This window comes from Pectinophora gossypiella, chromosome 5, assembly GCF_024362695.1.
Source record: "Pectinophora gossypiella chromosome 5, ilPecGoss1.1, whole genome shotgun sequence".
NCBI classification, from domain to species: domain Eukaryota; kingdom Metazoa; phylum Arthropoda; class Insecta; order Lepidoptera; family Gelechiidae; genus Pectinophora; species Pectinophora gossypiella.
Window position 1 is genome coordinate 5534490 of NC_065408.1, and position 21157 is coordinate 5555646.

A 21157-nucleotide genomic window follows, 5' to 3' on the forward strand; every position below is an offset into this window, starting at 1 on the left:
GTAGTGAATGATTTTTAATGCAAGCAATATTTATCTTATTACCGTTCAGACTTATTCTAACCCGAGTTCTGTTTTGACGTTTTATAAATTATTATTTATCACGCTGTCGTCTAGCCTGGGTATACAGAGTGTTAGTGACATCGTAACGAATACTGACGGAGAAGATTCAGAGTTAATATCAAATGGAATATTCCACTTGTTTTTGTATATGCTTTTAGTTATTTTATTTATTGTATACTTACCAATAATTGTTTAGTAATCTTACTTTACATATTACTTTGTTAATAACCGGATCATCTTGTAAGTATCTATCAACTTTTACGCCATTCTAAGCTTCGTTTTTCGTCTCTACTCATTCATAAACAAACATAAACTCACGCCTATTTCCCACCGGGGTAAGCAGAGACTATGGAATTCTATTCTTCGATCCTGACATACTTCTTACCCATTCATGTAATGTATTTTAGATGCAATGAGAAGCCAAAATATAATGTTTTCAAGTTGATGGTATGTTCCAACAGCCTCCGTGGTCTAGTGGTTAGAGAGGCTCACGATCTTGACGCCCGGGGTCGAATCCCGATAGGGACATTGTCGAAATCACTTTATGAGACTGTCCTTTGTTTGGTAACGACTTTCCAGGCTTGAATCACCTGATTGTTTGAAAAAGTAAGACGATTCCGTGCTTCGGAGGACACGTTAAGCCGTTGGTACCGGCTATTAGCCGTAAAAACACCTCTACCAACCCGCAGTGGATCAGCGTGGTGGAGTATGCTCCATACCCCCTCCGGTTGATTAAGGGGAGGACTATGCCCAGCAGTGGGATGTATATAGGCTGTTTATGATGATGATGATGGTATTTTCCTAATATTATATAAACATAGGCCTAATATTATATATAAAGTTGTGTAAGTATAGTCGAAAATAAGGACATGTCGAGTTGGCTGCCGTGGTTGAAGCCCACGTATGTGAGAGTTCAAGTGGGTGGGAAATATTCACATGACGATGACATTGGTACTGAAATAGCCACCACAGCTGGCGATTACAAATCACATGAAGGCCGAATTGTAAATTAAACTTCGTGAAGAAAGTGACAGGATGTAATCCGAACTGACTGGATACGCAGGACTCTTTATGGCACTTGCAAAATTACTTTCTAAACACATAGTTTACTTTTAAAAGGCCGACTTTTGACATTTATTGAAAAATAGGATTTACGATGCGTTGTGGGAACCTGTATATTATATTATCTACGACGTGGGTATGTTTTTTTTAACATAATTTTTCCCCTCAGTTTGATGGAAAAGGAGTTAAAGCAAGCAAATAAAATGTATTGGTAGAGCGAAAGTCGAATTACTTAACTAAATTGTGTTTTACGTAGGCATTTGTGTGTGTGTCTAATAAATTATTTAAAAGTACAAAAATTTAAAATATGATAGATGATTAGTAAATTGATGTTGATAGCTTTAAGGCGGGAAACTGTGAATTAGGTCGACGGCATAATTTTCTTCATAATTGTGAAAGGTAAAAAGCTGTTAGTTTCTATTGCTTGTGAACAATTAAAATGTTAGTTTTGAATTTTGTAGGTAGATTACGGCGATAAAAGTTATGTTTGTACTTCCGTCTTTTGCATGATTGAATGCAATTTCAACATTAATTTAAAAAAACAATGCTAACACAAAACCATCAAAGCTTAATGACACTACAAACTAGCGCTAAACACTCATAAATAAACATATTTTCCTTAAGAAAAACTGCGTCGTAAAACGGGACGGGTTATTACATCACATATTTTGTAACACTACGCGGTGATTTCAAGTGCTCCAAAATTAGATGCGCTTGAACATTCGAGATATACACCGTCATCACAGCATATGGAGTCCAATAGGTCACTATAACGATTGGTGATGTAAGTAGCCGAAAGCACAGGTTAACAAACTTCGTCAGGTAGTAGGTATAAAGTGACGCACCCAGTTGGTGACAACCTCCTCTTCGGGGTGCATGGGGTCCTGGTACCCATTGGGGAAAAAGTTAGGGTTAACGGCCATCTTAGCACTCTGTGAGGCGCGGACGTGTGTCGAGCAACGAGCGATCGCGGACTGCCGTTCCAGCCAGCTCTCCCGAAAACAAGGCGATTTCTATGCAATCTATTTTGGAAATATAGTGGGAAAATAGTGTACGTGGGCGAGAGCCTCCGTCGCGCACAACCTCGTGGAGTCGCACATAAAACACTCGGTTTATTGCCAGAAATTATGGTTCAGAATTATGAAAACGAGGTAGGTACAGCCAAGGTAGCCCCTCCCTTCCGTCCGTCTTGATGATTTTGTGACGTTTCCAACGACGGAATTTGAGGAAGAAAAACGCTCATTATTGTAGACACAACAAATTATACAGAGACTGACACAACTCACGACTGTCGCTACAAGGGTGGGCAGAGAAAGAACATACATACGTACATATATAAACTCACTCCTATTTCCCACCGGGGTAAGCAGAGACTATAGAATCCATTTGCTTCGATCCTGACACACTTCTCTTGCTTCACTTTTCTTGCTTAGCAGAGAAAGAAGTCACTAGAGAACTACGTTTAGCATCACTTGGTGTTAAAGTGCTGAGGAAGATATCATGATAGGTTACCAGCCGTGCTTCGGAGGGCACGTTAAGCAGTCGGTCCCGTCATATATGGACTAGGCCTATGGCAACTCAATGGTAACCCTGACCTGACCACGGTTGATAAGGTCTGTCATTGATTTCACAATCAATACGAGAGAAGAAGAATACCACGATAATTTACGTACTTTGATACTTCGTCGTGTTGAGAAAGAAATAAAGAAATGTTGTTAGCATTCAGTCAACTTATTGATTTTTTCTTCTACATCAATTCAACAGTGTTTTGTTGACGTTTTAATAAAGGATGTTAGTGATATCGTAACTACTTTGAGGGATGATCCAGGCCATGATTCTAGTGGAATGTTCCGATCCAAAAGTATGGGATTGAAGACAATTAAAAAAAAACTTTTTAAGAATTATTCATCAGGAAATTCCACTTAATATCAACTCAAAATCATGATCCGAATCATCCCCCTCAGTATTCGTTACGATGTCACTAACATCAGTACGTACTTATAGGGCTACCTGTACGTACTTATACGTTACGTATGGAAAATTCCACATTATATTAACTCAGTATAATAAGTTGAATCGCCCACATCAGCATTAGTTACAATGTCACTTACACCCTGTGTAGATTTTATTGGGAACACTTATAGGTACACTTGAGAATAGCAAAATTTCATCATTACATACCCGTAATACGCAGATATTTCGTACTTTTACAATACCTAATCTCGACATTGTTTGTTTACTTAATAAAAACGTAATGGGCCGTAGCATCATAAAAATTCCAGTTTAATTCAGGCCCTATAGCTATTGCGAACGTTACTCATATTCATTGTAGAACTGTGCAAATACCAAAAGCTATTATTGCGAACTATGAATCAGCAGCGAATTTAGACTCTCCAGAACATTCGAATATTGTTCGAAGTTGAGTTTTACAGACAGATTTTATGTCCTAAGGGGCCCACATTTCAAGTCGTGCCTGTGACACGTATCGGGTTAATTAATAACACATCATTAGATATAAGAGTGCGCTGGCGACGATCCAAAGTCTGTCGCGTATCAGTTTAACGGCTTTCGTTAGCCTATTTCGCGTAAAATATCAAGGACATACGCGAAGTTACGTTCCATTAGGATTTTGAATTCAAATTGTAGCTAAAAAATATTCCGTTTTTGAAATTGCTGGATTTCACAGGTATTCTTTTACTTAGTCGACAACTCAAGACCTATTTATTTTATGCGCTTTGAAAGCATTTTTTTAATTTTCTATTTTTTGCAATGAAGTGTATTAAGTTTTAAGAAATTACCTACTTACTTAATACAATTTAAAGATACGCGAATAAGATGATAATAATATTAGGTAATTAGATAAACCTACCTACCTCAAGAGTTTAAAGTTTGTACGAGTATGTTGGGATTACCTCTAGATCTTCGGAATATATTCAAAAATTCATTCATTATCTAAACCTAATAAAAGCTACACTATCTTTGAGTAATACGGGCTATATTTAATCTGGAACATCATGTTTCCAGCCAGCTATTAAGATCCACGTAGACCGAAGTCGAGCTAAAATGGCCATAACGAAGCAATTCATGTAAGAAAGCAATATTGCTATTTGACATTTGTTTGCATTGCGCACTTACTTTTATATGCGCAAATGTAAAATTGCAATATTGCTTTAGATGAATTGCTTCGATGTGGCCTTTTTAACAACCCAGAACACAATCAAAAACAACAGATTCGCACGTCAAAGCTAACATTGGCGCCAATATATAGGCCTCCACAGGTTAATGAAACGCCTCGACATGACAAACGATATGACAGTAGTGGAGTAACTAAACGCTTGGCAATGTTGGCAGGCCACCAGATGATCTCGAAGCAGATTATTTTGATCAGACACATTCGTGGAGCAATGTTGATCGTTTACTTACTGAATCATACTGTTTGCGTAAATAAGTTGATAAAATCTGGGAAGCAAATGTATTTTAGGAGGCCTAGATACTATATGGGTTGCAAATTTTCAGAACAGGCTCGGAAATTTAAGATTTCTGTGATCTGTGTCTCCCCTCATTGATCGGAGGGGGCACAAAACATATTCCACTTCACTAAGCTGCTTTATGGCGGGTTGGTTCAATATAACTTAAGCTTACGCCTATATCTCAATCAGAGATACATCCGTAAAATGAACTAAGTGTCCACACCTCACCGAGCTTCCTATTAGACGTGATAGGTGGTGAACTGTATCGCCGTCTATAATGGTCGAGCCAATTGTGTTACTGAAAACTGCACTTAAGATAAATTAAGAACTCATTGGTGGAGAATGCAGTCACAAAAATATACAACGAACTTAGATAGAATAGAGACAGAAAAGACCCAAACACCTCCCCCCCACGCGCGCACACACACACACACACACACACACACACACACACAAACACGCTAGAACAGCATGATGCATGAGTATGCTTCATACCCATACCCCTTCAGATGATAGAGAGAAGACCTGTTGTTCAGTGCAAATATTGTTGATATTTCAATAAAGATAACTTTTTACAATAACTTCAGTGCGCGGTACGAATTAGATCTGCCAAAGAACAGAAGCCAGTGCTGTGACGTACATTAGCATAGTGATGTATCAGTCGAGATTAGGCCGATTCTGTTCTATCTGACAGTAGGTATGCAGCAATGAGAGTGGGAACTTACGTTCGAAATATTTATATAACTTTTATCTTCCATCATCAAACGGTTCAGTATTATATAAAATTGTATTTGTATCAGCCGTTCGAATTTTCAATAACTTACCCACCGAAATAAAATTGTTAGAGGGTAAGACATTTAAAAACCGTCTAAAAATTGGCTAGTTGATATGGAATTTTATGACTTGAATGAATATTTTGAACAACAATGATATTTAAAATTGACAAATGTTTATAATGTGACTAATTATTAGGTACTCACTTAATTCCTTGATGCTTAATACTGACATTATTTGTAATATTGTACGTCCGACATGGACATGCTGTTGAGACAATTTCATAATGTTTGACACCTGCATGTATGTACCTACACAGCTTCTCAATAAATGTTCAAAAATTCAAATTCAAATTCGTTCGTTGTTTCTTGTTTGTTTGTTTATTTGGTATATAGACTAACCTGGCTTGTAATGGACTCGTCGACGGTCTCGTCAGTGCGCGTGGAGGACGGCGACAGCAGGCATGTCCTGTATTCTCCCTCGTATTGCACGGGGAACTGTCCCTGCGGTGGCACCGGCGTGCGCGGCAGGGACTCGGGGCCGCGGCCCGACCACGTAGGCGTCGCTGCCAGCGGGCTTGGAGTCCTAAGCACAAAAATATACACATTATTATCCCCATAAAAAAAGTGAAGTGTGTCAGGATCGAAGCAAATTGAATTCTATAGTCTCTGCTTACCCCGGTGGGAAATAGACGTGAGTTTATGTATGTTTTATCCCTACAGTAACCTTGCCAACCACCAAGTAACCAGCCAGGATAGAAAGCGATCAAGAATCAGAACGCGTTCAGTTGCTTATCTTCCCGGCAGAGATTCATCTTTTCCATCGTAATGGGCGATGGGCTGATCACCTTGTCACCATACGTTCATCACGTCAATCTTAGGACTTCGTATCAAGAGTGGCTGCAAGTTATCCAGATATAACATTTGCCCTTAATTTCATCATAAAGAAAGAAATACCTAGCTAATAAATGCTTAATTAGGAATCTCGTGAATTCTTTGGCTTTCTGGGTTCTTGGAGTCCTTTTCTACTATGATACATCATTTCTAGCGTTAACCAAGCAAAGTTGAAAGAAATCTATCAAAAACATCCCCTTAATGTGCACGCGTATAGCGCACGTTGCGATATATGGACCAATAGAATTGCTTTATTTAACAAGCGCGATATGTGTGCAGTCCTCGTGGCAACGAGGGGTGATCAAGAATAAGTCCTCTCATAATCGATATAACTATAAGAAAGTTATGTCCACGCTGAAATAAACTGTTTTTTTTATATTTAATAGCTACCTATTAAACTATGAAATAGCGTGTAGGTGTTGTTTACGTAACAAAGACACTGTATAATAAACAAAATATCTACTTACATGATTTTACATATACTTACTAGAATATGAAAATCGACTTTGTACAGACATATGTATAATGTACTTACTTTACAAAATATGTAAAATGTTTGACAACATAATAGAGAATATCACTTAAAAGACATGAAGAAAGAAACAAAGGGTAAAGTACTAACTAAGTATAGGTTTAAGTTAGCAGCTACACATACGGTACTAAAATGTACCACTTTGAAGCAAAACTTTCATAACACTGGCAATGTGTTATATTACGTAGGTAAATAACAAATTCATTGTTAAAGAGTGAATAGGTATCTCAGTAAGATAAAAAAAAACATATCGCGTATAACAATAACATTCTCTATTAAGATGTCGTCTAAGAAATGTAATGCAACTACCTGAATGGCGGGGCGACGTAGTGTGGTACCGGCGAGCGCGGCGCCTGCGTCGCTCCCCGCGGTGCTTCGCGGTCCACGTCCCTACACAATGACCAATGATTGCCACCCACAGAAACAATGTATATGAAACCAAGACAAAAACAGCAGCAGATAATCTGGCCCTTTTTAATTGGCAACACTGCTATTGAACCAATAAAAAATAATAGTGGAATAGTTAAAAGTTGCCAGAAAAAAATATAACACCGCTTTCTACTGTTTTTGCCATGTTTGTAACGACCACGTAGATTTTATTTTACTCTTTTTGCCTTTTAATATCGTAAGTAATTATTTTAATTACCGGAACTGAAAATGAACTTTTCAACATCAGATAATGGCCCCGATTCCTGCAGACACCGCCTAATTTTATTTTAAGTTATATCCGTCATTTTCATATCCGTCGAAAAGGAAAGGGACGGATGATTCACAGCTCTTAATTTTAGGAAGAATGAGTAAATTAATGTGTCGGGTTATTGACTGACGTAAAATTTTTAGACGGTTGGTTTAGATTTGTGCTTAAAATTGACGTGTGTTCCATAAATTTTATGCTTGTCGATTACCCGTCCCTTTCCTTTTCGGCGGATAAGAAAATGACAGATATAACTTAAAATAAAATTAGATGGTATTTACAGGAATTAGCACCATTGTTTTTTTTTATAAACATCAAAATCGCGTTGTCGTTACAATAACATAAAAAGAACAAGAATTACAAAATGCATGTATTACAAATGGGTTTATAAGGATACAAATAGGTACATCTACTTACAAATAGTTACAAAGTTTAGATACAACATAGATCTTTTACAAACAACAAAATGTGTAGATGACATTCAACGAACTACATAGTCTTGTAAACATTTCATGCAAGTAATAAATACGGGTGTATTTAAGTGCAAGAGAAGGTATTGGTATCGGTTCGGGCAACCACCAACTAAAATTGACAGGACTTAAACTAGCTCCATCTCTTTTTTACACTTAGTAGGCTGTAAGTGAAGGACAGCTTAAGAACTGTCAGAATAAAATTAGGTTAAGTTTGTGTGCACAAAGCACTATTGTTCTTTATAAACTACGAGAGATGTTGTTTAACAGAGGAGTACAAATTTTATGTTGGAACATAATCTGATATAAATTGGTAGCAAAGTAAACATTCAATATCAAAATAATATCTGGTACATGCTAAGTAAATATCTTTTACAATACAACATTAACAAGCATCCAAGTCCGGAAAAAGAATGGTAGGTATTATATTTGAGCAATACTGAAAAATACGAGACGACTATCGCGTTAAAACGTCAATATTCTGCGAGTTTACACATATCGTATCGGCCACTTAACAGAGACTGCACAGTCTAAGTTCTCTGAAAGTTTCTGTATAAGTAGGAAAGTTATTTATCTGCCTGTAAGTCCGATCACTTGGATCGTTGATCAAAATTCTACATACATACACATTTGGCTTCGAAAGAAAACTGGATATAAGCAGACGGCGTAAGTTCCACGCTTTTTTAATTTTATTGACTAACTCTTGTTTACCCTTCTTGAGTAGGCATATATTCAACATGTTCTTAGTTGGAACTTGTATATTTTAAGTAGGTAAATGCAATGTCACATGTTAGAAATATAAAAACACGTGTGACGTACTCCGGCCAGATAGTGAATGCCATTCGAGCAAAATCACAACAAAAAAATGTAGTGGCAACAAAATTACATTATGCCACCGAATTAGGCATTTTTAAAAAAATAATAATTAATTTAGCCTCGCGTTTGACCATTGTGGCCAAAAGTCACCTGATGGTAAGTGACGATGTGGTCTAAGAATCACGCTTACCTGGGAAAATGCCTATTCACTCTAGCCTTGAAGGCTCAGATTATAACGAGTTGGGAAAACAGACGACGGCAGACAGTTCCAGTCCTTTGCTTAAGGCCTTTGATGATTCAGTATCGCTCTTAACATTCCATCAGTACTTGGGGCATACAGGACAATAAAGAGACACCTAAGGCTTGTCTTACTGTCCGTATTCGTGATAGAAGGTGGGTGTGGGCACGCGGCCCACATAGCTGCTGGACGCGCGGGGCACCGAGTACAGATGAGTCCCTGATCCGCCCCTGTGGTGACACTTCAAGTATCAACTGGTGTTTGGCGCAGTTTCACTACAATCCCTTTTATAAAGGTTGTGTATCGCATGCGTGTGTGAGAGAGGGGTTGATCTCAGATTGTCTTGGTAGCAATATGACTAAGTACCTACTTACATTAAAGACTATCGCAAAGTGACTAGATATATTTTCACCTACTTACATCTTATACTGACCTTGTCGCAATGTTTTGTGAACGACTATGCGATTCATTTTGCGATTAGCCGCTTGTCTAGTTTGTGTTTTATTCCATAAAAGTACAGTGTACAGTTAGTTGTTACTGCATAATTTAGATTTTTAAGTTTTTAGTAGGTTGCGAAACCTCCGTGATGGAAATCAATAGGGACGATCACTTATCTAAAGGTAATTAGTCGGATTGTTCTTAAATTTTAGAATAAAAATTGACCAAGCATAGTACCAATCAAGTCGGGTGATAAAGTTTAAGCAAGAAAGGTATACTTAGATATAAAGATATTGTTCACGTTCGCGGTCTTATTAGTCGATACTAGAAGAAAACTTGTCAAAACTTTCTTTTCATTTTATAAACCATGGTCATGGTTCATGAACCATACACTCCAATCCAATAATCCAAACCTCGATGTTAATGGATATCTTAGCTAAATAAAACTGAATTTACACCCACGTGCAAGCGATGCGAAGCTAGGGGAACGCAGCCTTTGGTAAAACATTCGAAAAGCGGTCTTAGGTACACGTCTCTAAAATGGAGTAGACTTTTAAATGAAAATGCAGAAAGACCTCTTACTTTTGGATGAATCGCCAGAATTTTTGCTTTTTGCTCAATATCTAGCTTAGAATAATAAGACTTCTCATTCTCATTTTGGAGAAAAAATCTTGAAGATTTGTCCACCCTACTAATTATTGTTATGCCACACATAGCCGGAAACCTTGTATGAAGATTTTAAATAAAACCGCAAATAAATTTCATCGCTTCGGCTTATTTCTTCGACATTTTAGATGAAACCGTAAACAAACTTCATCGCTTCTCCGTTTTTCGGGGTCTGTATTCTGTATGCATCAAGCTTAATGAGCCTTCTGAAATTTTGAAGAAATTACCCAAGCGATTTCCTTTAACCTCTTAAGGACGAGATTTCCAGACACAATAATTAAACAATGGTTTGGATTTTAGAAGGACTTTCTGTGTTACAACTTTATTGTGTCTTTCGTGTTACCTTTGAACAACGATGCGGATTTGGTTGTTAGCGTTCTTGAAGAGGTTCTGCGCATCCTCGTGGCGCAGGTCGCGCGCGTCGTAGTCGTCGATCTTGGCGATGATGTCGCCGCGGACGAGCTCTCGTCCCGCCGGCGTGCCCGGGGTCACCTGGAATGTGCACGTGGAAGATTTTAGAGTGATGGTTTATGGGCAATCAAAACCAGGATCATCATACTCGCTGTAGAGCAACAAGGCCGTCAATTGTGCATGTTTCGTTATGTGTACATGCAATAAAGTTTATATTTGATTTAAATGGGAGAAGAAATTTGCGATCCGCCCCGGCTTTGCACGGGAGCAATCCATATGCCGCTTTTCCTACTAGGTGTGCAAGATGTTTAAAAATGTCGCTTATTTAATTAAATACCTAAGATTATTTACATGATACATGTTGAAAGTGACGAGAGTAAATTTATACCAACCAACCATAGAGCAATACGGACCTCCGCGGACCGGAGCAACCAACCACATCCGTGGCAATATATTATTATTAACACTACACTTCATAAAACGTTCAAACAATTATTTTTCGAAACGATTTTTTTTTATTCATCGTACATACAATGAGTTGATGTATGAAAAAGGTTTTTATGTAAAAGTAATGAACCTTTTTTACCTAACCCAAAGAATCTGGCCACGATAGCTGAAAAAACTTCTGTAGATGACATAAAATAGGTACTCAATAAAAAAGATTTTATTTTATTTTTCGTCATTTTATGGCATTTTTAACATTTTTTCGTAGAATATGGCTAGTATGCTGCAGCGATTTGTAAATTACCTATCAGTTTTAAAAATAATAGTAAACAAATAGGTTTAATGTTTTTTTATTACGGAACTTTTTCATTCAAATCTGACACTAAGCACTGAAATTATTTGGCCAAGACGAATTTAAATGAGTTTAACAACATTGGTAGGTACGTATTTAGGATTAATAGGTACTAATCCTTAACCCGATTTCAAATATAAACGATGCGTATTTGCAACGCGTCTATATTGTTTCAGCTGGTAGTTGTAAACTTCTGAATGTGTTCTTCAGAAATAATTAAAATAATTTTGTGGAATTTTATTAAATAAGTAGATAGGTACTACTTATATATTAAGATTTATCTACCAGCTGTTTTCACAACTTTATGATTGCAATAAACATTCATACCCACATACCTATTTATCTACGCCGCTGTAATTTATGAAGTTAGCTATACAGCAACAAGTCGCCAGGTAGTAAATATGTTATAATATAGTTTTTCGTAAATAAGTACCTGATTTAAATGTATAGTTTGATGCACATAATAATGCATTTTTATCAAGGACGAGGATGAAAAATCAATTGCAGTGCCGGGGATTTTCCTCCTTTGCAATATTGCTATCGGCCTGTCTCGCTCACGAATATTCGCAAAATTCGTATTTCGTGGTGATTTTATGGTTAACATCCTCGCCCAGGTTAAGGCATCACAAGAGATGCGGGATGCGGATTTGAATTCCGCCTTTTTTAGACGTGACTGTAGGTTTGCCCCTGATGGTATTAGCTACTTGGCCATGCAAATGGGGAACGCTGAGGACTTTCCAGTCTCAAGCGGTGCAAAGTTTAAGACAACAGGCTTGAGGGTGCCCAGTTGGGCGCGAACCTCGGCTCTGGGCGTCGTCAGAGGAGATTATGAATTGAAAGAATCAATCAAACGTAGTAGGCCGATAGCAATAAGTGTCGACTAGACCGATGGGGACGATATTGAGGTCCTTGGATTCCGACATTTCCGATAGAGCTAGACGTTTTCGATATTTTCTCATTAAAAAAAAATCCTTGTTCTTTCTTATTGCAAGAAAATTGTAGATAAACACACACGTCATGACCCACCTATATGTAAACATCGGCCAAGTGTTATGTCATATTTAATGTCACATTGCTGTGAAGGTGAGACGAGAAGCCGTGACATTCTGATCTTTTTCTGACCAACTAATCCCGAACCTTGCTTCGTCAACTTGGCACAAAAATGCGAAGGCCATTTCGCAGTGACATTAAAAAAATATAGGATCATCAGAGAGCACTTCTTAAAAGTCAAAATCCTAAAATTTGCCACCATTTTAAAACGTGTTATGGAGACTTTTCAACAGTAAGTACAGTGTTACGAAGGCAACCATTTAAACAACCAGGGGGGTTTAAAAGGCCACATCGATGCAATTCATCTAAAAAAGCAATATTGCTATATGCACAAGTGTCAAAATACAATATTGCTTTTCTGATAAATTGCTTATACAAGTGGCCGTTTTTGCTCCCCTTGTAATTATGTTCATAATTAGTCTCCTGGCATCGTAGGTGATAGTGCCTCCAAAATTTGTGCTGACGTTTGGGTAAAATGCTTTGGTGAAATATCCGGCCAAGTAGTTAATTCCATTTGCGGCAAATCTACAATGAGTAAAAAAAAAACAAAAAGAATGTGGTGAAATGTGACACGAGAGCGATGCGTTGGTAATGACAAGAATGAATGAAAGAAGATTAACGAAACAGACCTATGAGGGAAAATTGGAAAAGGGAGAATCGCCAGTTTATATAAGTACCTAATACAATAAATTGAGGTTATTTTTTCCGCATTCGAAAATATAATTACTCACTTACGTTATTTTATTAGCAAACATGTTAGTTAATGTGTTCACTTTTAAATCTTAGTAAGTAAGTACAAAGATATCTAATAAATAATAAAAAAAAAGTCAAAAGCTTGATGAAAGCTTGACGCCGCTATGAAAGTTTTCAGCACTTGGGCAGGAAACATGTAACCCGTGATTTGACATATTGTGAAATGAATCGTAATTGAAGGTTCAATGCGACGCGTAGAGTGCATCAGTAGATAATCGACCTTGGCGGGTAAGGGGTGAGACGTATGCACCTAGCTTGGCTAGAGTCCAGGCTAAAAGCGGCTCGGCACTGGCGCGACGAAGCCGGATTTTTATTGAAAACAACCGCCGGATCCATCAGAGGCCGAGTATCGACATCATCATCTCCCTCGCGTTATCCCATCCTTTACCGGGTCCGCTTACCTAACCTATAAATTTAACAGGTCCGGTTTTTTTACCGAAGCGACTGCCTGTCTGAGTTTGACCTTCCAATCTGCGTGGGGAAAACTAGCCCAATACAGTTCAGGTCCAAAAGCACATTTCTGGTTTATGAGGATTTTCTTCGCCGCTTATTAAATCATTTAACAACTAAACATGAATTATTAAATCATTTAACAACTTAACTAAATCGAAAACAAATTGAACCTGTGAACTTGCGACCTCTCAATGAGAGTCAAGCGTTCTTGCAACTAGGCTATATATACAGAGTATCGGTTGCAAATCCAACAGATCCCCGAGTCAATGGCGAGGACAACACTATATTTATTCTTGTCCATCACCGTTGTATGTGCCACGACACTCGACGCAGAATCCTCTCCGCGGCCACACCCCGGACACTTCATACAAACAACCTCGTTTTATACAGACACCACACATTGACATTATTGTACACCCGCATCTATGTGTGTGACGTTTGACGCTATACGATTCAAGTCTAAACTGTGTTCGACGGGGGGTGAGGTAAACCTAGCTCAGACGCTAGTGGGAGGGGGAGAGTTTCCATTCTATACGTATTATTATTCCTTATTCTATGCCGCGACGTCAATTCTCTCACCGACTGTACATTTTTCTCTTGCATTGCTGGCGTATTTCCATCTGTGTGATACAAAGTATTGTCTAACGTTGGAGTTTTGGAGAGAAGACACCTGTGTGAAACAGCTGATGACCTACTTACGTAGGGAGTGCCGTCTTTGCCGTCTTCTGTATTTCCAAATGCATATAACCCGGGTGCTTTTAAGACCAGAGTGAACAGGCACCTTTTGGGCGAGCTCCATCTTAGGCCTCGTCAATGCCTTCGGGCAACTCTGGGGCCAAGAGCAAACCCATCAAAGGTAAAAAAAAGTAATGCTTTCTTGTATATAACTTTTTTGTATATATGGTTCAAAACGAATATCTCATTTTTACCGTGTGCCGCCTAACGCGTAAGTGCGAGTGAGACACAGTGCGTACGCTCTCCCCCTGACTCCTTAGCAGTCTATGGCCATTTTAAGATTATGTAAGACCCAGAGACCCGAACCGGTGCGGGGCAGTGAGTTACCGTTTTATACGTACTTAGTTATTATTCTTTATTCTAGGTGTGGCCTAATTCAAACTGATATGAAACGACGTATCGGCATATGATTTTAATTTTTCAAATAAATGAGCCATATAAACATAAAAATGCGTAAAACATGAGCTGTTTATGTACGAAAATACAACCGGAACTGGTCATTTATTTACCAATGCTCGTAATTTTATTTTTTAACGTATTTTACTAAATTGTTTATGTAACCTCCTAACTGTTAACGTTGATGACTCGTTCATATATCAGCGTCAAGATATCCCTGCCAAAAGTGACATTCGCTTGAGAATCCACTAATTACCAACGGCTGTTGATTGCCGAAATGAAATATAATTAATGCGCTTTTTGGAATGAAAAATATATTCAGAGAGAGAAAGAAATGCATAATAAAATTCTCACACACGTACCTACTTATATCTTTAGGGACGGGTGGAGCCACCAGTCACAAGAAGGCAAACCGTAGCTTGTATTAAAGACGAATATGAAAATCATCATCATCACTAAAAGAGCCACGCTCTTGTCGGTGTAGCATTGCCCATGCTACTTTTTTAGAGAAAAATAGGGCAGTAGTTACCTTCTTGCCTTCCGTTAAAAAAAATATGAATATAACTTTCATTATTTATATAAGTATGAGCAGTATACATACAATCCGTAAAAATAGACCATCATGCATTGTTATTGTTAATCAAGTCTCTGATTCACAAACCAAAAAAAACAAGGTATGCATTGAGAAACGACATTTATCGCTTTACGGTTTAGTAGGCTGGCAGACATATCTAACTTCTCATGATCTAACTAAAATGGTATAATGGGATTGTGTTTTGACAAAAGGATCAACCATCTTACCTTCAAAATCGAAAGCAAAACCCGCCCAATTACAGACTTTCTCGGGCACATAAAAATCCACATAAAGTAAAAAGTCAAAAGATTGGTCTTCACACACTGATGATGATAATGGATTTTTATCATCATTATAATCACTAATTCAAGGGCCACGCTCTTGTCGATGTAGCATTCTCCATGCTACTTTTTAGGGAAAAATAGGGCAGTGGTTTCCCTCTTGCCTTCCGCTCCTGATTTTTATCATTCACACTAATATTATAATTGTGAAAGTCGCGGGCGGATAAGTAGCTAGGCTATAAAAAGAAAAATATTTTCCAATACTAACATCCCAGACTTTAATTGATCTGATGGTATTGAGTCATAAGTAGCATGTGCACGGGAAGCAGTAAAAGCTTATAGCGAACGTAAAGAAATCCAGCTCAAGGTTCAGCGAAAGATTTACGACAATCAAGGTCATTTCAAAGATAGTCGATGCATTAGCGAACGTACTTCAAAGTGTACCTAGCAGACGCGAAATTAATGTGATTTCTACGTTGCGCAATGAAAGTTATTGGTTGAGCGTCATTTGTTTTCAGAAACCTCGGTGAAGCGTGGGTACAGTCATGAGCAATATAATGTACCCACTTTAGGACTCTGTCGCACTAACATACTTGACATTTAGTGAGACTTACAGTCCAATTTGTCGAAAAAGTTAATGTGACATGGTACCAAAGTGTATACATATTAACGCTCGTGACCGTACTTAGTTCACCGTGGGATGGATGTACCTCTGACTACCCAAATGAGGGATTTTCCAGGCTACGTTCCCGAAAAACAATATAGATGGCGTTGTATAGATTTAACGTGATAATTACCTATTTTCTCATTGCTTGAGTACATAATTATTAAAAAGTATAATGTAATACATAAACTCATAAACTCACGCCCGTAATCCCTAATGGGGTGGGCAGAGCCACAAGTAATCAAAGACAACTTGCAGCCACTGTTGATACGAAGTCCAAAGATGGATATGATGAACCTTATGGTGATAAGGGATCAGCCTATCGCCCATAACATTAGTCCATCATGTTAGAGGACACAATCCCTCTGTCGGTTTTTACGACATGCCCGGGAAGAGAAGCAGCTGAACATGTTCTATGTTTTTTATATGCTCCCAGAACAGCATAGAAGCAAAAGCAAAATATAATGTAATGGTAGAGGCATATATAATAATAATTATTGCTTGATATTTGGATCTGATTATGTATAAGAATTATGTTGGTACATATATCGCTTCACTTTATTTTGATCACAATAATAATGGGTGGAAGATGTGTTGTGTCTGGGTATAATAACAAGGGTTATCATTTATAGCCAAAAACAAAGATAAATAAAAGATGTATATTATGTATCCATGAAAGTAGAAGGTTTAACGAAGGCAAATCTGTACGGTCACGAGCATTAATATGTCATACACTTTGGTACCATGTCACATTAACTTTTTTGACAAACTGAACTGTAAGTCTCACTAAATGTCAAATATGTTAATGCGACAGAGTCCTAAAGTGGGTACATTATATTGCTCATGACTGTACAGTAAATAAAGAAAGTGGACATGTGCGTAATGATACATGTGCGTGAGAACCCTGTTTGGAGAACGCGTGTCACGGGTTTGAATCCCAGCTCGGGCTCTAAACTACTGAATTCGACTTTATCAATTCATATTTGGATCACACATAATTGATATCACGCGGTTTTCAGGATTTGTGCCCAGTTAATAGCAATAGGCTCGCCTCCAATTACCTACATGGGATTAAAACAGCTGGCGAGGAATGGGTGTATACATACTATACACTTTTACCTACCCCTTCAGAGATACAGGCGTGATGCTCTGTTATGCTATGAAAAATAGTATTCTTGTCGATATTTGAGACGGAAATTACGAACTGTAGCAACAGGTTATAAACCCATCACCTGATCATTTTGGAACATAGATAATTCATTTAAAGTGACTTAAGTTACCATAGTTACTACGGTCCTGTGGTACACTGGGTTGTTTCTCAAACGGGACAGAGCTAGTTCGAACCCTTGTACGAGAGTTGCGCCAATGAGTTATTAATTTATCTTAGTTTTCACAAACATAGTTGGCTCGACCATTATACACGGCGATACGGCTCCTTTTGGTGAGGTGTGGGTACTTAGTACATCTTGCGATGGATGTACCTGTGACTACCCCTATTAGGATATAGTCGTGAACTTATTATTTTTTTTTTGATAAATTTACAAAAAATCTGTAGAACATCAAACGTCGTAAAATGTTTTACTTTACCACATAAAAAGTATCATTACGCACATGTTACGCACACATACCACGCAATTACCGCACGATATTTCTAACCGAGATAACTCTTCAAAAAAATCATACGAAACATTATAACATTATAGTTTTTCAAAGTTCTTTAAGTTTTATGATACGCAGTGACAGATACGGATCAGTAACACAAAGAGAACGGTTCTATTTGTGGGCTGGAAGTAGGGTAATGGGTTCCTGTTATACGTAGACAGCAACAGTCTAATAGTCACATTGTAGACTGTATTTAATAAGAAAAACAAATACCCCGACGGCTGGTTTGGGACGAAAAAAACGTATAATGCGAAACGTACATAGTGCGATTATAAAACTTAGTACTAGTATAGTAGTAGGGCCTCCGTGGTCCAGTGGTTGAGCGTTCTGCTCACGATCCAGAGGTCCCGGGTTCGAATCCCGGTGGGGAGAAATCACTTTGTGATCCCTAGTTTGGTTAGGACATTGCAGGCTGATCACCTGATTGTCCAGAAGTAAGATGATCCGTGCTTCGGAAGGCACGTTAAGTCGTTGGCCCCGGTTACTACTTACTGATGTAAGTATGTAGTCGTTACCTGAGTCACGTCAGGGGCCTTTGGCGGCTCAATAAAAACCCTGGCACCAGGGTTGATGAGGTTGGTCATCCACCTCACGACCCACACGATAGAAGAAGAAGTACTAGTATCGTAGATGTAGCCCTACATGTATATTACATACTACATACTTAACAGTATGAGTATCGATATTGGGATCTACAATATTAGTAGTAGGGCCACATCTAAGGTAACCAGATTGATTATGTTTATTGACAGGTTTTCAAAGGGCTAATTGTGTACTAACCTAACCTAACCTAACTCCTATGATTGATTGATTGATACCTAATATTATCCCGTTTTTCACCGGGATGCATCGCTTACCAACCCAACCAGGGATCCTCTGGTTGTATAACTCAGTTTTTATCTTGAAAGGTATAAATGTGATTGGCTAAAATATCAAATAAATTGACAGGAGTTAATAGTTTCAATCAATCTGTAGTTACACGATTAGGCCTCTAAAAACCTGTCAATAGATATATCAATCTGGTTTTTTTACAGAAACGCTGCTATGACTTCTTTGGCTCACTACTTGGCCGGAAACAGGATGTGAGGTGTAAATAAATTTAGATATTTTTTTTTATTGGAAGACCAACAGTTAACGATACAAAATAATAGTTAATACTAAAAAACAAAGAGCCATTTACAGGTCCTCACCAATAAACACAACTTAACTAAAAAAATGCTATATTTATGAGAGTGAAAGAAGCGAATGTGGTATGTCAGAATCGTAGTAAGCGTGGTTTCTGTGTAATCTTAAATGCATTTAAACCTACATAAATTATTTAAAACTACCCCCTCCGGTTGATTGAGGGGAGGCCTGTGCCCAGCAGTGGGACGTATATAGGCAGTTTATGCATTTAAACCTATAGGTAAATAAAATAAAGAGAACACACAATCCGTATTGATTTGTTTAGTTGCTTTACTTCGGTCAGTGAACCCTAAAATGAAGTTCAAACTGAACAAAAACAAATGAAAAACACAATTTCGAAACTATATGAAAGATTAATTGGTGATGATACCAGCAAAACCAAACTCCTTGTTATATCTACTGAACAGTTATGACATTGTTTTAAGACGAAATTTGTAGCTAACCCTATCACAGGCTAGGGTCTTTTTGGGTTGCTACTGTAACACTGCATTAAAAACAATTTATCGCGTTAACACGCTCTTTGGGTCTGTTTTGGATAGTGGTGTAAATTAGGTATAAGAACTTATAAATAAATAAATTTATTAATAAATAAATATCCTAACCAACTTGTTATATTTACAACCAAAAAAAGGAAGACCAACTTAGGACAAAAGCTGGTTGGTTATCCGTAATATAATATGTTGTGAATATCCGTAACTTTTACTCGTAAGAACTATGTAAACATTGTACCCTAGATGTTAATAAAGAAATACAACGTAATGTTTATTACAACGAAGTACTTATTTGAAAAAGTCTTATGAGTAATTCTATTGCTAGGTAAGGTTGCCTGTGCACTCAATGATACACATACACATTTCTAGAAGAAAAACTAAACAACCCGACAAACCGCAAACAAACATTTTTTGAACCAGAAATCGAATCTAGGATCTCTTGCACAGCAGGAGGGCATGGCAACAAGTTAGCTAATTGGTCGGACATTTTTAGAAATTGCGATAAACATCGTAAAATCTAAGAGTGGGTAAAATTGAAGTTTTAAATCAACAGTTTATGACTGTTTTCTTGGCTGATGTATGTGAGTGACTCACGACTTGAATTCTAGAAAATATTAATTACAAATAGGTTAATTTATGAAATACATTTAGGTAAGCTTGTCAGCTGGTTATTTTACGTAGGCGCGGAATTTATAGAACATTTTCGCACCTCGCTCAAACTGAAAATCAGAGGCTAGAACTAGAATAGATACCGCATTTTTTTATAAACAATACTTTAGCGTTTTAACCGATACTGTAATTGTATCGGCCCAGTAGTCCAGCGGTTGATTATTGGGCTCACGATTCGAATCCCGGTAGGGACTTATCATAAAATTTACTTTGTGAGACTGTCTCCAATTTAGCTAGGACATTTAGTCAGGGACCTACGGCAGCTCTTTAGTAACCCGGGTTGAGGTCAGTTATTGACATCAAAACCCACACGAGAGAAGAAAAAAATATGGTTTTGAAACAGATCGCCTATTTCCATAGTTTCTTAAAACTTTCCGAATGATCCTAGAAAGACTCGAGTTGACGGAGCGGACGGTTCGCAGTTCCAGCGCGATATAATTGAAGAGCTTCAACAATTTGATATGTAAATTGACGTGTATTCAATTAGAGGCCATTACGAATATTTGAATTAAATTGGCGTGTGAATAGAGTCCATGATAATGGGGTCAGCGTCGCGTCGGCAGCTGTCGAACGTCCGATACTCCCAGAATACATCCGAGATAAAAAGAGACACTCAACGTTCCGGATTTTTGTTGTCCTAGTATAACCCGCCGGTTCGTTATTCAAATGATTCCTTAGATAATGATGACGATAGAAGAATTATCTTCAGGCTGCAGACAAATATTTAAATTAAACAACCAATTACTGAGGTGTTACGAAGGTACGAACGATGAATGATCATTGACCCTGAATGTGAATTGTTAACCATAAATTAATATTAAGAAAATTATCCTCAGTCAACCGGAGGGGGTATGGATACTCCATCACGCAGCTCCTGGGGGTAGGTAGAGGCATTTGTGTTAAGGAAACTTTGATTTGATTTAT

General features: G+C 37.9%; 1 protein-coding gene across 8 annotated transcripts in view; it reads right to left on the minus strand.

Annotated features, from left to right (window-relative positions):
* Positions 1–21157, minus strand: part of LOC126366836 (PDZ and LIM domain protein 3) — a 45139-nt gene that overhangs the window by 12875 nt on the left and 11107 nt on the right. For 7 of the 8 annotated variants that reach the window (XM_050010144.1, XM_050010142.1, XM_050010146.1 and 4 more), the window contains 4 exons: positions 10457–10605; positions 9144–9239; positions 7101–7181; positions 5768–5951 (listed from right to left, as the gene is read on the minus strand). In XM_050010144.1, the coding sequence (XP_049866101.1) occupies positions 5768–5951; positions 7101–7181; positions 9144–9239; positions 10457–10605 (510 nt within the window). The remainder of the gene's footprint in view (positions 1–5767; positions 5952–7100; positions 7182–9143; positions 9240–10456; positions 10606–21157) is intronic. The other variant, XM_050010147.1, reaches the window with a different exon arrangement.